Below are 14,681 nucleotides of genomic sequence, written 5' to 3'. Positions count from 1 at the left end.
ACTCCACGTTCCCAATGCAGGAGTCCCTGTTTGATCCCTGGTCAGGGAACTAGGTACCACATGCATGCCGAAACTAAGAGCTCCCATGCCACAACTAAGACCCAGTGCGACTAAATAAATAAATATTTAAAAAAAAAAAAAAGATGGAGAAAAATGAGTTGTACAGGTTAACCAAAGATAATTGTATAAAAGTTAAGTTTAGGATACTCTATCACATTTTATTAAAAGGCCCAAGTTGCTTGACATTTTAATTTTTTTTTCTTTTTCCTTCTTTGCAGTACACAGGCCTCTCACTGTTGTGGCCTCTCCTGTGGCGGAGCACAGGCTCCGGACACGCAGGCTCACGGGCCCAGCCACTCCGTGGCATGTGGGATCTTCCCGGACCGGGGCACGAACCCGTGTCCCCTGCATCGGCAGGCGGACTCTCAACCACTGCGCCATCAAGGAAGACCTGCTTGACATTTTTAATGGCTCTAATTATTGGAACTAATATAGCAAGCAACTTCAAGTGAAGACAGAGAGTGAGCTATCTGCAAGAAGATACGCAGTGGGACTGTTGATTGGGACCACAAACAGCTTTTGGTGTGGGGAGGAAAAAAAAGCCTGTAGATGAAGGAACAAGATGCCAAAAATAAATATAAACCAACCACCTTATCTGCAAACAGCAGGCCTTGAGAAAAGATAAGAATCCTTGTACTTGTTTTTTGGAAAGGAGCTTTTGTTCAAAATGCTTCAAAAGACCTTGAGAATGGCAAAAGTATTTTGTCTTCAAATAAAGTAGTACAAGTTCTTTACTATCTTATCTTTTTGATTCACTCCTGTATTTTTCTTTGTGATTACAGAGGGTTTAGAGCTTGTTCCCATTTCTTTGGTGGGAAAGGTATAGAATCTTTCATTGCTCCCCTTGGTTTTGCCTATGGAAAGACTAAGCAGTGGAGTTAAACTATCACTGGTTACCAGTATGCTAAACCTAGTACTACATTACTTAACTAACTCTTCCCTTCTCTTCTTACAAATGGTAGTCATCACTCTTCTACTGGAAGTCTTCTTAATTAACCTTACCTTATGTTGACAGCACACTTTCTTCTTTTGAGAATGTTTGTAGTAATTATCAAAATAGAAATGTAAGGCTGAAAATGCATTAATATAACTACATATGTGTATGTATTACAATTCTGACTGTGCAAATAAGCTCTCATACAGATAATCCAAAAAGGTAGTTATATTTTTAAACTTGTCCTTGGATATTCGATTTCATTTGACGAATAAACCTCGTGTTCTCAGAATTCATTTCATATCCTCCCCCAGAAAAAAAATATATATAGTCCCACACTATTATATATATACTTTTTTAATATACATGTATACACATTTTTTCTTCCTTTTTCACACTGTGATAATCTGACTATAGAAGGTGGAAAACTGCCCTATTTCGTCACCCTGCTTGCTACCTTCCTCAATTATCTTGGTCATTAGCTCTATGGTGGAACTAGGTACCCTTAATTCTTAAAGTGATTCTAGATTTTTCCAGCCTTACAACTTAAGGGAAACTAGGGAAACTGTTAGAGGATCCCAGCATTAGAAAGGAGGCTCAAGTAGAACGTCTCCCACTTTTTCGCCGGCCTCTTCAGGGACAAACGTCCACTGCCCGACTTGCCCCTCCTCGCCTCGTCCCGCCTCCGTCTTTTCCCGCCCAGACCGCTCGCCTTCCGGAAGGGGGCGTGACCTCGCAGGAAGTTCTCGCGTTAGGGAAAGGTAGGGATTTCCGGCTCCGGTGTCATGGACGGCTCCTACACTGAAGGAGTAGAAACTGCCGTCTGCGGGAAGAGGCAGCAGTTTGGGAGCCGGTTTCTGAGCGACCCGGCGCGCGTCTTCCACCACAATGCCTGGTAACCGCCCTGCCCCTCGCCCGGCCTGCGGTTCGCCCTCTGTCCCGGCGCCGTGGAGCGCTCCGAGAAACCCTTGACCGCCGGCCAGAGTCCCGCTGCCCTGCTCGAGGCGCTCTCCTTCCACGGGAGAGGCGCTCCGGGGCCATGGACTCACCTACCCGCAGCGGGAACCTGAGGCCCCTAAGCTACCCGTTTGATTTTCTCAGGGACAGTGTGGAGTGGTCAGAAGAGCAGGCCGCGGCGGCGGAGAGGAAAGTCCAGGAGAACAGTACCCAGCGGGTGTGCCAGGAGAAACAAGGTGCGCCCAGGTGGGCCCACAGTGGTATAGACAGCCAGCGTACTGCTGGACGTGCTCTCCCGGAGAGGCCAGAGAACCGAGGCCGCCGGGTCTTTGTTAGTGGACTGATACAGAATTCGGAGGTAGAACGGGAGTGGAGGGGATGGGCAAGGATGGGAAAGGGCTGCGCCTTAAAATCTTGTTAGGGCGTAGAGCGTGTTTTGGTTTGGTTTTGGTTTTTTGTTTGGAAGAAGATAACCATCTTGATAGTATTTTCTAGTGATTTAAGTCTTTAGTTATGTTGACTAGATCCTTGTTAAAATGGCTGGCGTGTGGCAACCGTGTGGTCACATGATTGTCTTAGAGGGTGTATCGATAGATACTTTCTCCATCTTTACGCTTCGCCTGAGGAAATGTTGCCATTAAAGCTAGATTCAAGTGGTCAGATTCTAAATATTGTTGGGGGGATGGCTAATGAGTAGTGAATTATGTGCCTTTTCTTTGTGTGATGGCTATGAGGATTTAGGGCTTCTGCCAAGGAAAGATGGATGAAGCAGAGTGGAAATAAGTCTGGCCAAAGAAAAAGAGGCCCCTTCTGCAGAGGTGGATGATTTCACTGCAACATATCCCTAGATACTAAAAAACTAGGACTGGTTGGGCCTGTGTCCTAAGTGACAATTGAAGGTAGCGCTAGGAATGGGAGAGTAGTACCCACTGAAAGAGTTCTGAACAACAATTAGAAGATTCCGGTTACAAAATATTCACCCTACATAGTTTGACAAAGACTAGATCAAAGCAAGTTAAGGTTGAAAGGGATTTTGAAAATCATATAGTCCAATATCCTCTTTTTACAGTTAAAGAATCTTGGACCTCAGGACATTAAGTGCCTTGCCCAGAGGTAAGCAGTTAGTAGTGGTGGAATTGAAATCCAGTTTCTCGGGTTTTTATTCTCCTACTACACTAGTCAAGGCCCTGTATTGGCAAAGAGCAGAAAACTGAAATCTAGTTATAAACCAGTGTTATCTCAAAAAGATAATAAATTAGTAAAAAGGAAAAACTGAAATCTAGGTCTGCTTACGTTAAACAGCAGCTTTCTTTTAAATAGTCCATACCTTAGTCTCTCCTGTACTCTATCATCAAATCTCTTCTCATCTGAAGACATTTTCCCCTCTTTGTCAGCATTTTCTATTTCCATTTTTAGTCTCTATTAGTAGTAGAGAATTTATTTCTGGGCTCCACACTCTAAAGAATCACTGACAGAGGAACATAATGTAAAGAGCTACCTGTATCATAACCATTGATTTCACACGGGGAGTAACTGAAGAACCTGGGACATTTAGCTTGTAAAAGAGGATTTAGAAGGGGAAATAATTGTCCTCAAATACAAAAGAGTTGTTCTCTTTGGCCCTGAGAAATAGTAGGACCTTTTGATCAGAAATGATTAGACAGATTTTTTGCTTAATATTAGGATTTTCTAGTAGTTAAGAGCCATCCAAAGATGTGAGGGTAAATTTGATAGGTAGTAAGTTCTCTGGCAGAAGTTGAACTCCCTGGAAGGACAAGATACACAGCAAATTCAAGTGTGATAGGTGGTAGGACTAAATGACCACCAGCTCTGAGACTGTGGCTCTACTTGAGTATAACTTTTAGTACAAATTTTGGTGAAGCAGGATGGTGATTTACACTATATACAGATAAAATATTGAGAGATGGTTCTTAAAATTCCTTCTTAACTATTTACAGTTGATTATGAGATCAATGCCAACAAATACTGGAATGACTTCTACAAAATCCACGAAAATGGGTTTTTCAAGGATAGACATTGGCTTTTTACTGAATTCCCAGAGCTGGCACCTAGCCAAAACCAAAATCACTTGAAGGCTTTGCTCTCAGAGAACAAGGGGAGTGAAGTACCTGCGTGTAGAAGCAGTGAGGATGGATCTGGTTTAATAATAGAAGCACAGCACAGTTGTTCTTCAGTCAGCCTTGGACGTAAAACACAGCCACCTCCTGTGGAAGAGAATGTGACTCAGAAACTCCGTCACCTGGAAGTCTGTGCTGATGAGTTTCCTGGATCCTCAGCCACCTACCGAATACTGGAGGTAACCTCCCTTTATTGTCCTGGTAGTGGGGTTAATGAGGCTGTCTTACTATGCACATAGGGTGGCAGTAGAGAGGCTGACCACCAAAGTAACTTCTGACTGATGAACCTGACTAGACTGGACCCTTATGTTGGCCTGGAAACACCTCCAGGTGTTTGAACTAATGAAATGCCCTAGATGCAGACCAGATACCTGGTGGTCATCCAAACAAAGACAGATCACCTGCTATCTGGGAGCATTATATTGCATCCAGAAGTTGTAGCATCCTGCTGTACCTGCCATCTAGTAAGGAGTCCCAGGTCAGAAGACAGCTTTTGTTACTTCTAAGGTAATTATGAGATGGAGAGGTTAGTTGCGGTGGTACCTACTCTCAATTGTGGGAGAATTCTTGTTTTCTCAGTTTGGATGTGTGGCAGAGGCTAGGCTAGACCTGAAAAGGTGTCTAGGGTAGGCACTGTAACAAATACTCACAGAAGTGACAACACACTCCACCAGAAGCTGACTAGTTGTGGGACTGAGTCCTCTGGCATGACTTTGTGCTAGTCCCTTACCCAGCAGAATGGGACTTCTGCCTCTCTCTGCCTCATAGTTGTTACGGGGGTTGATTGAAGTAAGGTATGTAAAATGACTGAGAATAGTGTCTGGCACGCAGTAAGCCCTTAGTAAATGGTGCTGTTTTTATTATTACCACACCCAGCGCTGAATTTAGGACAGTGTTGCCATGGTCCTCCCTTCATGAATTTTTCAACCCAGTCTGCTAGAAACATTTTTCCCATAATGATATAGTGGAGCTCAGTAAGAAAATGTTTTGTTTACAGGACCATTTGCCAAAACTCAGAAAGTAAAAGCAGCCCATGCCCTTTTTTCCAGACCATCTCCCTCCCGCTAGTGAAAGCCCATGCTCTCATCTTTTATGGCTATCTCTTTAAGGGTTCCCAAGGTCAAGGGCAGGGAATGTCATGAGTACTATTTAGCTCTGGTCACTACACCTTCCCTAATACAATTAGACAAGATTATCCGTTGTTGATTATTTATCTAGCTTTAGGGAATTAATTCTTTGGAAAGTTCTGTGATTAATAGTTCATTTCTGTCTACAGGTTGGTTGTGGTGTGGGAAACACAGTCTTTCCAATTTTGCAAACTAACAAGTAAGTTTGTTGTAAAGTTTAACTACATGACAGCAAAGAAGAGAAAAGTGAGGGGTTGTTGTTTCTTAGAACTCTTACTGCATCCAAGTGGTAATAGTGGTTCTTGGGAATTGTGGGTTATAGGAGATTAGATATCTACATTATCCATTTATGGATTGTTTTGACTTAATTTTATTTATGAGTTATCTTTGTCATCAGGGAAATTAGTGGGTATTAAACCTGTTGCATTGTTAATATATGGTACCTTCACATTTTAACTCTGCTACATAGGAAAGAGGATAGACATAGTACAGTTTGTAATCTAATTGTTCTGCTGTTTTTTCTGCCCATTTCAGTGACCCAAGACTCTTTGTTTACTGTTGTGATTTTTCTTCCACAGCTGTAGAACTGGTCCAGGTAAGTGCAGTGCTCCTGTCACTAATTTTCACTGACTTAAGGGGGAAAGGGTCTGCTAAAAGTCAAGGTCTCTAGCTATTTTCTTATTGTACTGTGGTCTGAAAGTAAAAGATGTACTGAAACATCATGGAGTAGAGGAAAGGACCAAATGTGAATACAGAATATGTTGCTTGCCTGCTGTGAAACTTTGGGCGGGTCTCTTGACCTACCCAAACTCATGTTTTAAGGATTAAAATGAGATGATTATTTCATTCAGGATTCTTTGAGTTACAAGTTACAGAAACTTCTAGACAAACTCAGCTAAAGGGATTGTCATAGAACTCAAGGGCGTAAAGTGTAGCCAGGACTAAAACTCAGCCCTGAAAAGGTGTCAGGTACCAAAGGCAAACTGGCTGGCTGGTGAGATGTTGCCGCCCCCTCCTATCACAATACCTCCCTCAAGTTCACAGTGTCTTATCTCTCATTGCCCATTTGCCTTTTGTTTTGTTTTTTCTTTGCAGACCAGCTTTCTCTAATAAGTTTTTCCTGGTTTTGCACGTGGCCTTGGCCTCAGCATACTTGCCCCTCCCAGTCCCTTACAAGTCTCCCCTCTTCACGTGTTCCCAAAACCTCCCCTCAATGACAGTGTCTTGATTCCAAAGTCCCCAGAAAGTCTGATTGACTCAACCCAGCTGACAGTCTACTTGCCCTGTTTCAATTAGCTGTGGCCAATGAGGAACAAAGTCACATTTTTGGAGAAGAGAGATGTGGATAGGCAAGTTACCCTAAAAATGTGTGTGTTATAATAATGTATGATGCTCCTAGCGTAGGAGCTCAGGAATTGGTAATAATTCTGGATTTTTTTTTTTTTCTTCACTGCTTGGCTTGCAGGATCTAAGTTCCCTGACCAGGGATCGAACCCAGGCCCCTAACAGTGAAAGCATTCCCTAACTGGATCGGCCAGGGAATTCCCACTTCTGGAACTATTCTTGCAAACCTGTACCAGACGAATATTGAGGCTTATCCTAAGTTAATTTAATGATAATAAATTGTAGGTTAAATCTTCCACATCTAGAGAGAGATTTTCCTGGAGAATTCTATGATCTGTGTAATACGCTGCAGTAGGAGTTTAAATCATGCTTTTTCAGTACGTTTTGTTTTCCTCCTTATGAGGTTTCTCTTTGCCCTTTTGGTCACTTACCTTCCTGGTCATTTTCCAGTCCTCAGATCTGACTCCGCATCAGAATAAAGACTAAAATTAGAGGAGTTGGGAACATTCCATTTTAAGCATACCAGTTAGATTCCACAGGGTCCTAGAGTTGTTCCTGATTCTTACCCTAAGAGTAAGAATGTTTGCCGTAATGGCAAGAACTATCTCCTCAGTGGGAAGAGGCGGTGATTACGTTTAAAGCAAGATAGCTTTCCTTGAGGCTATGTGAACATTTTCTAGCCTGTGTCCTCTCTTCCATCTGTCTGCAGACAAATTCAGCATATGATCCTTCTCGGTGTTTTGCCTTTGTTCACGACCTGTGTGATGAAGATAAGAGTTACCCAGTGCCCGGGGATAGTCTTGATGTCATCATCCTCATATTTGTTCTCTCAGCAATCATTCCAGACAAGTAAGTTTTAGATCCCTTAGCCAGTAGCATAGCAAAAACAAAGCTTTGGTCAGGGACCTGGATGTCAGAGTTGGAACCTAAATAAGAAGGATTTTATTAATGTTCTGATAGGCAGGAAGAAGCTCCTCCATCCTAGGAGGAGTAGGAGCTTCTCAACTATTTTTCTAAATTTGTCTTGGAGTCCAACTTCTGGTTTAGCATCTAAACCTCTGCTTGTTGACTGCAGTGCTCGGTTCTTCTCATGATTATGGTTTAACATCCCCAGAGAGTGAGGGGGCTGTCTTAGTGGGTATGTGGAAATTTCCTATTGACCATCACATAGCATGATGTCTTAGAACTGTGGATGCCACAGCTATTAGAGAACATCCCATTATTGGCCTTTTAAATGCTTTCAATAAAACAAGCTTATTAACAGCACAAAATTTACAGTGAAGTTTAACTCAGGTGTTCTCTGTTTAAGTTCTTCAGAAAACTGTAGTACAGGAGAATTCCGTAAAATCACAATTAGATAAAAGGAAAGTCAGTTGGTTTACCCTAAAAGATACCATTAAAGTCTCCTGGACAGGCAGCCAGTTGTCCCGACGAAGGTGAAATACTGTCTCAAGGAGGCAGTAGCATTCGGGGCAGTTGCGGGGGGTGGGGGGTGACTGGCTTTCTCTAGCCCACATTTCCTCTAGGATAGCATTGTGTCATCTGACCTGACAGAGATATTGTGAGTGAGAAATAAAGGCAGGTGGAGGGCAGCCCAAACAGCCTGGCATGGTTTTAAACATTAATTGCAGAAACTCACATGCTGTACACTTTTAAAAACTGATATGGACTGAAACAAAACATTAAAATTAAAAATTCATTATTCAGTGTTTAAATAGACTTTCACATGGTTTTTGTAAGTTTTAAGCATTTATACTTTTGCAGTGGTTAAAGCTGAAACCTGCACTGAGACTCTGTATATGGAAAGTGCAGTCAGAAGTGTAAAGCAGTCTGCCCAGAGTACTCATTTGCATATATAGACTGTATCACCATGTAAATTATAAGTTCTTGAGGTTCAGTCTTCATTTAACAGATGGAAGGATGCAGGCTGCATTCAAAGAGCTTGGGCCTAGTGGGGCAGGCAGATGGGTCAACTAGCAGTCTCCATACCGGGTGGTCAGGGGTCCTCTCAGTTCCGTGGGAGCCTGGTGTAGGCTTGGCTTCCCCATGAGGAGTGGGAAGTGAATCAGGCAGAGAGCATGTAACTTCCCCCACGGTGGACCTCTGCTGAAGAAGCAGGCCTCTTCAGACCTCTTCATACTGAAGGCAGTGGATTGGAGGCACAGTTGTGAGCAGGCAGCAGAAGGCACAGCAGAGGTTTGGGCATGTGCTCAGGTTATAACTGAAACGAGAGCGGAGGAGATTTCAGGGATTTTCGGGATATGCTACAGGGGAGAGGAACCCTATCCTTAAGGAGATCTGATCTTCGTTCCCTGCTGCCCCACAGGATGCAGAAGGCTATCAACAGGCTAAGCAGGCTTCTGAAGCCTGGAGGGATGATGCTTCTGCGAGATTATGGCCGCTATGACATGGCTCAGCTTCGGTTTAAAAAAGGTATTTTCCCACTATAATCAAAACAACGGTTTTGCCATAAGAATAGTCATACAAATTAGTGGAATAAAATAGAGACTCTCGAATTATATAGCTCCATACATAAAGCCATTTAATACATGATAAGGGTGGTATGATTTTGAAGACTTGTATAATCTAGGTGTTAGGGAGGTCTTTTTTAGAAAAAGGCATTTGATTACATAAACAGTTTTTAAGTGTGGTATGGCAAAAGATGCCATTAAAGTTAAAAGACAAATGACAGATTGAGGACAAATATTTTCAGTTAAAGGAACAGATAAAGACAATGTCAGTGCTCTTCAAGCAGGGCTGTTGGCAAATTGATAAGGGAAAAGATCAGTGACCCACCAAAAAACAGACAAGAAGTGTTTTAGAGTTGATATACTAAAGAGCAGATCCAAATGGCTGAAACCAAAATTTCAAGAAAATAAAAATAACAATGAGATACCTATTGCTGGCTGATTCAGAGAAAGAGATACACTCTTCCATTATTGGTAGAAATAGAAATGGTTACAGCCTTTCTTTAAGCATCCTAGTGTTATCTATCCAATCCAACAGTCCTTTTGGGATTTATTCAAGAAACAGCACATAATATGTGTATGATAAGCAAAATCTTGGAAACAAAGTGACTGCCTCTGGATAGGGGAATGTTGTGCATATCACATGAGATAGACCCCATACCACTGGTCTTGGGGGGAGTTCCATGCTATATTACCAAGTGAGAAAAGCAATGTGCACATGGGTATTTTAAACTTAATCCCATGTATAACAGTAACTGGGGAAAAATAAGATTATTTGGACATTCAAAAGGTATAGAAGGATTGATTACATATCAGGTTGTTAAATTGACAAGGTCAGGGGGCTTAGCAGCAGGAGGGGAAGTGTGTGTCTTTGATAAAAACAGTATATATGTGATCATATTTATGAATGTGCATGTGGATACGTAGAGAGACATGCAAAAGGACAGTCACTAAAACAGGAATAGTGGCTGTCTCAGATTTCCTTAAACTTAGCTATATTCCTTGAGGTTTTTTTAAACGTGTTTTTAGAGGGGCAGAAGGCTGTTTAGAAAGTTGTTTCTGTTTTTAAACAAAGTGTATGCACTATTTAATCGGGGAGGGAGGGAAAAACAAGCTATTTTCATCATGAAACGGAACTGTAGAACAGGGGGCTGAGAATTGCATGTGTTAGCTAACACTGAAGTTTGATTATTCCCCTTGGGCTGCTCTTCTCCAAAGCACCATTCCTTTGTAGGAGAGAAATTGCAGATTCCTGCAAAGTACGAGTGTAACCAAGAAAAGGATCCATTCTTGGCCCAAGAAATTGATATCTTGATGCACATTTGATTGGCAATGAAATTCAAAGTGCTTTAAAGTTTCTCTGGTCTTTACCACATCACTCTGCAGGTCAGTGTCTGTCTGAAAATTTCTATGTGAGAGGCGATGGCACCAGAGTGTACTTCTTCACGCAAGGTATGAAAGCACTCGTCTTTATGCTGACAGCCCCCACAGGGCCAGATTACATGTTCCTCCGTGTGCTTTCAGAAGTGAAATCATCTGGCCCCTTCTATCTTTCGCAGCCTCTTCTCTGCCCTTCCCCACCTCTCAGCCTACCTTCAGCCACCTTGAACCACTCACTGCTCCAAGGAGGCTCAGCTTGTCGGATCCTTCTGTCCCTCCTTTGCTCTTCTACTGGCTGCTCTTCCTCTCTATCACTTTGTCCAAAACAGGAACCTGCCCATTTTGCAAGACTCCACTGTAGCTGTTTCAGGCTCTAAGCTGGGTTGTACCTTAGGAGCACCTGAGTTATGGTGAACTCATGGCCCCCTGGGTTCTAGGTATAACTCAGAACTGCTCTCCTCTGCTGCTTGTCCTGCTGCCGGTTTCCTCCTCCTCCAGTGCCTTATGAATACTTCATTCCTGGGCCGTTTGTCAGGTCACATACTTTTTTGAACCTTTAGTTAGTGATGGAACCTCTCTCCTAAAAAAAAAAAAAATGGCCTCGACATGCCATATATGTCAATTTTTGCATATAATTGTAAGGTGTACGTAGAACCCTAGAAAATTCTTTCTCATCAGCTAACTTTTAGAGAGGTTCTCCCTGTGGGTTCCAGGCTGCCATTCACTCATGGTTTGCCTTCCCCTACCTAAATGTGGACTTGCTGCTACCAAGCCACTACTGCATGTGTAACTAAACAATACTGCTCAAGCCATTTAAAATCTATAAATAAGGACAGCAATCTCACAGAGTGCCGTTTAACATGGGAAGTGGTAGGCACAGTGCTTTTTCTTCAGGGGAAAATATATAAACATCTCTTTCCAAACTAGATGAACTGGACGCACTTTTCACTACTGCTGGACTGGAAAAGGTTCAGAACCTGGTGGATCGCCGGTTGCAAGTGAATCGAGGGAAACAACTGACAATGTACCGAGTTTGGATTCAGTGCAAATATCGTAAGCCTCTTCTGTCCAGCACCAGCTAAGAGGCACCTGCTCCTGACAGGCGAGGTCTTTGGGGCTTTTTAAAAAGAACGCCCACAAATGGTGTCTTTTAGGTATTAAACCATTCAAGGATTCCAACAGATTTGAACCTAGGAAGAATTATTTTATATCAAGATTCTAACCATTTTTTATAAAGCAGAAACACACCATTGTAAAGCAGTTATACTCCAATAAAGATGTTTTTAAAAAAACACAACAACAACAAAAGATTAACCATTTTTGCTTCATATTTGTGAAGCCCTGTGGTATATACTTCTCTCATTTTTTTTTCTTACTTGGAGATCTCAAAGAACCTTTCTTGCCATTTTGTAACTTAATAGTTGAAATGTTATTCATGGGAATCAAAGAATTTATTTCCATGTGTAAGTATTATATATGATGAAGTGAATAACTGAGTTGCATTAAATTAGTTGGGGATTCAAATGCCTAGACTAAGAAATTGATACAAAGATGACTAAAGGTCTCATTCAGTGGTCATCAGGGATGCAAATTAGGAAGAATCACCTGTCTTTGGATATTGTCCTGACTCCAAAAAAGAGCATCAAAATACGGTGTCCTTGTTAAGTATTTGGTCATGGTCTCTGCTTGACCTTAGTTCCATGGAATTTTAAGTACTGTTTCCCCATCTAAGTAACCTGCATCTAAAAAAATTAAAAGGATCTTCACTTTTAGCAAATTGTCTTTCTGTGTGTGCCCTTAAATGTTTGACTGAGAGACATTTTAGCCATTTCACTTCTGAATGTGAGCCTTTCATCCCTGTTACTTTTTTAATGTGATCGCCCCCGTTGATGGTCCACAAACTATATGATGTGTTCTTCATTTTACTGAATTAAGAATTTTCAATTCTTCATTCCTACATTTTTGGTTTTTAACTCAAACTTTAATATTCTCATAATTGTTTATTTTATTTATAAAAATATAAGTCATAAGCATTTATTTTAGTAATTCCAAACTTACAGAGAAGTACAGTACCAGAAATACTGTGAGAATAGTCAACTTTTTTCTGAATTGTGTTTTCTTTTTTTTTTGGCCACACTACATGACATGTGGGATCTTACTTCCCTGATCAGGAATTAAACCGGTGAACCGTGCAGTGGAAGCACGGAGTCTTAACCACTGGACCTCCAGGGAGGTCCCTTGAACCATTTTTTTTTTTAAAGATTGAATTTTAGTTATTTTTGGCTGTGTTGGGTCTTCGTTGCTGCGTGCGGGCTTTCTCTAGTTGCAGCGAGCAGGGGCTACTCTTCATTGCAGTGCGCGGGCTTCTCACTGTGGTGGCTTCTCTTGTTGCGGAGCACAGGCTCTAGGAGCATGGGCTTCAGTAGTTGCAGTACCCAGGCTCAGCAGTTGTGGTTCACGGTCTCTAGAGCATAGGCTCAGTTGCTCCGCGGCATGTGGGATCTTTCCAGACCAGGGCTGGAACCCGTGTCCCCTGCATTGGCAGGTGGATTCTTAACCACTGTGCCACCAGGGAAGTCCCCTTGAATCATTTTTAAGAGTAAGCTGCAAGGTGATATCCCAACACTGCTGCATGTTTTATACTGTGCAATTTGTGTAACTGAAGATGTTCTCCTATATCACCGAATATATCCATCAGAAGTGGATAATTAACATGGAAGTAGAAATTAACATGGAAATCCTACTATCCACAGGTAACCAAGTTTTCCCAGTGGTTCCAATAATATCCTTTATCATCAAAAAAAAAAAAGGCCTTCTGTTGCATATAGTAGTCATTTCTCAGTCTCTCAGTCTGGAACAATCCTTGAGGTTTGTTTTCATGATCTTGACATTTGAAGATTACAGGCTATTTTGCAGACTGCCCTCAAATTGGGTTTGTTAATGCCTCATGACTTGGTTCAAGTACATATTTTGGGCAGGAATATCAGAAGTGATGCTATTGTGGTCCATGATTTTGATGAACCCTGGTGGTGGTGGTGTTAACTTTGATCACTTAATTGGGGTGGTGCCTGCTGGGTTTCTGCACTGAAAAGTTCCTAATAACTATTTTGTAGGGTAGTGCTTTGAGACTAAACATCCCATTCCTCATTAAACTCTACCCCTTAGTTTAAGCATCTATTGCTGTTTCTTGGCTGAATTACTACTATGATGGCAGCCCAGTAATGTTTTTGAATCCCACATTCCTCCTGTACTTATTGGTTGGCATTCTACCATAAGGAAGGCTTCCTTTTCTCTATTCATTTGCTTATGGACTCATGGGTTTGTTTTACTCAATGATTATTATATATTACTATCATTTTGATATTTTATGATATTGATGCTCATGTTGTCCCAGATTTGGCCAGTGGGGGCCCCTTCAAATGCTTCTGTGACCTTTTGATATGTGCAGGAAGCAGGAAGACTCCGCTTTTTTTTTTTTTTTTTATTCATTTATTTAACTTTTGGCTGCATTGGGTCTTTGTTGCTACGTGGGGGCTACTCATTGTGGTGGTTTCTCTTTGTTGCAGAGCATGGACTCTAGGTGCACGGGCTTCAGTAGTTGTGGCACACGGGTTCAGTAGTTGTGGCTCGTGGGCTCAGTAGTTGTGACTCACGGGCTCTGTAGAGCGCAGGCTCGGTAGTTATGGTGCATGGGCTTAGTTGCTCTGCGGCATGTGGGATCTTCCTGGACCAGGGCTCGAACCCATTTACACTGCATTGGCAGGCAGATTCTTAACCACTGCGCCACCAGGGAAGTCCCAAGACTCAGGTTTTATACCTAACTGCAAAGCACAAGGTAGGTGCTGGGAAGATGGAAAAAAAACTGTTCCTGTTGTTATGAATGCTTTAGAAATGCTGAGGGAAGGTCTTTAGTGGATCATTTAATATATCTGTTCTTCATTTCAAAGGACAAATGAAATACCATTCCAGCACTTCCAAGCACAAGTTGTTCCAGGCTCACCTTGTACTTTCTCTGCCCCAGTCTGAACCAGCTATTTCCCCCAAGGAGTTCTAGTTTCTTTTAATAGAGCAAGGTATTTAGAAACCAAGCCAAGGGTGCTCATTGCTATTGTGTTGCCTATTCCCAGGCCCCCTCAGTGGATGGAGCTCAGGGATATATGTATATGTATACATACTTACATCTATATTTCTGTACTTAAATATATATTGAGGGTTCCCTGGTGAAATATATATTGAGGGCTTCCCTGGTGGCGCAGTAGTTGAGAGTCCGCCT

At 42.1% G+C, this 14,681-nt stretch overlaps 2 protein-coding genes across 4 annotated transcripts in view; both read left to right on the top strand.

The window, feature by feature from the left end:
- The first annotated feature begins 1,758 nt into the window (after positions 1–1,758).
- METTL2A (methyltransferase 2A, tRNA N3-cytidine) lies at positions 1,759–12,282 on the top strand. Of its 3 annotated transcripts, none has more exons than XM_024761233.1 (9): positions 1,759–1,889; positions 2,096–2,197; positions 3,910–4,268; positions 5,366–5,415; positions 5,751–5,811; positions 7,270–7,409; positions 8,887–8,993; positions 10,415–10,480; positions 11,336–12,282. In XM_024761233.1, exons 1-9 carry the CDS (start codon positions 1,883–1,885, stop codon positions 11,488–11,490), a joined length of 1,047 nt encoding a protein of 348 aa, XP_024617001.1. In that variant the 5' UTR covers positions 1,759–1,882; the 3' UTR covers positions 11,491–12,282. The 3 variants fall into 3 exon arrangements, with proteins under 3 accessions (XP_024617001.1, XP_024617000.1, XP_024616999.1); XM_024761232.1 differs by having other exon boundaries at positions 1,765–1,889; positions 2,096–2,187; positions 11,336–12,281; XM_024761231.1 differs by lacking the exon at positions 11,336–12,282 and having other exon boundaries at positions 1,765–1,889; positions 2,096–2,187; positions 10,415–11,319.
- Positions 12,283–13,073: 791 nt separating this feature from the next.
- The window catches only part of LOC112410281 (serine/threonine-protein phosphatase 2A 55 kDa regulatory subunit B beta isoform-like), a 16,616-nt gene continuing 15,008 nt past the window's right edge, over positions 13,074–14,681 (top strand). Inside the window, 1 exon segment of the mRNA XM_024760768.1 lies at positions 13,074–13,161. Within this exon segment, the coding sequence (XP_024616536.1) occupies positions 13,074–13,161 (88 nt within the window).

The sequence above is a fragment of the Neophocaena asiaeorientalis genome, unplaced genomic scaffold, assembly GCF_003031525.2.
Source record: "Neophocaena asiaeorientalis asiaeorientalis breed wild unplaced genomic scaffold, Neophocaena_asiaeorientalis_V1.1 scaffold30, whole genome shotgun sequence".
Taxonomy (NCBI): domain Eukaryota; kingdom Metazoa; phylum Chordata; class Mammalia; order Artiodactyla; family Phocoenidae; genus Neophocaena; species Neophocaena asiaeorientalis.
The sequence above is the reverse complement of the archived record's forward strand: the minus strand, read 5'-3'. Positions and strand labels throughout refer to the sequence as shown.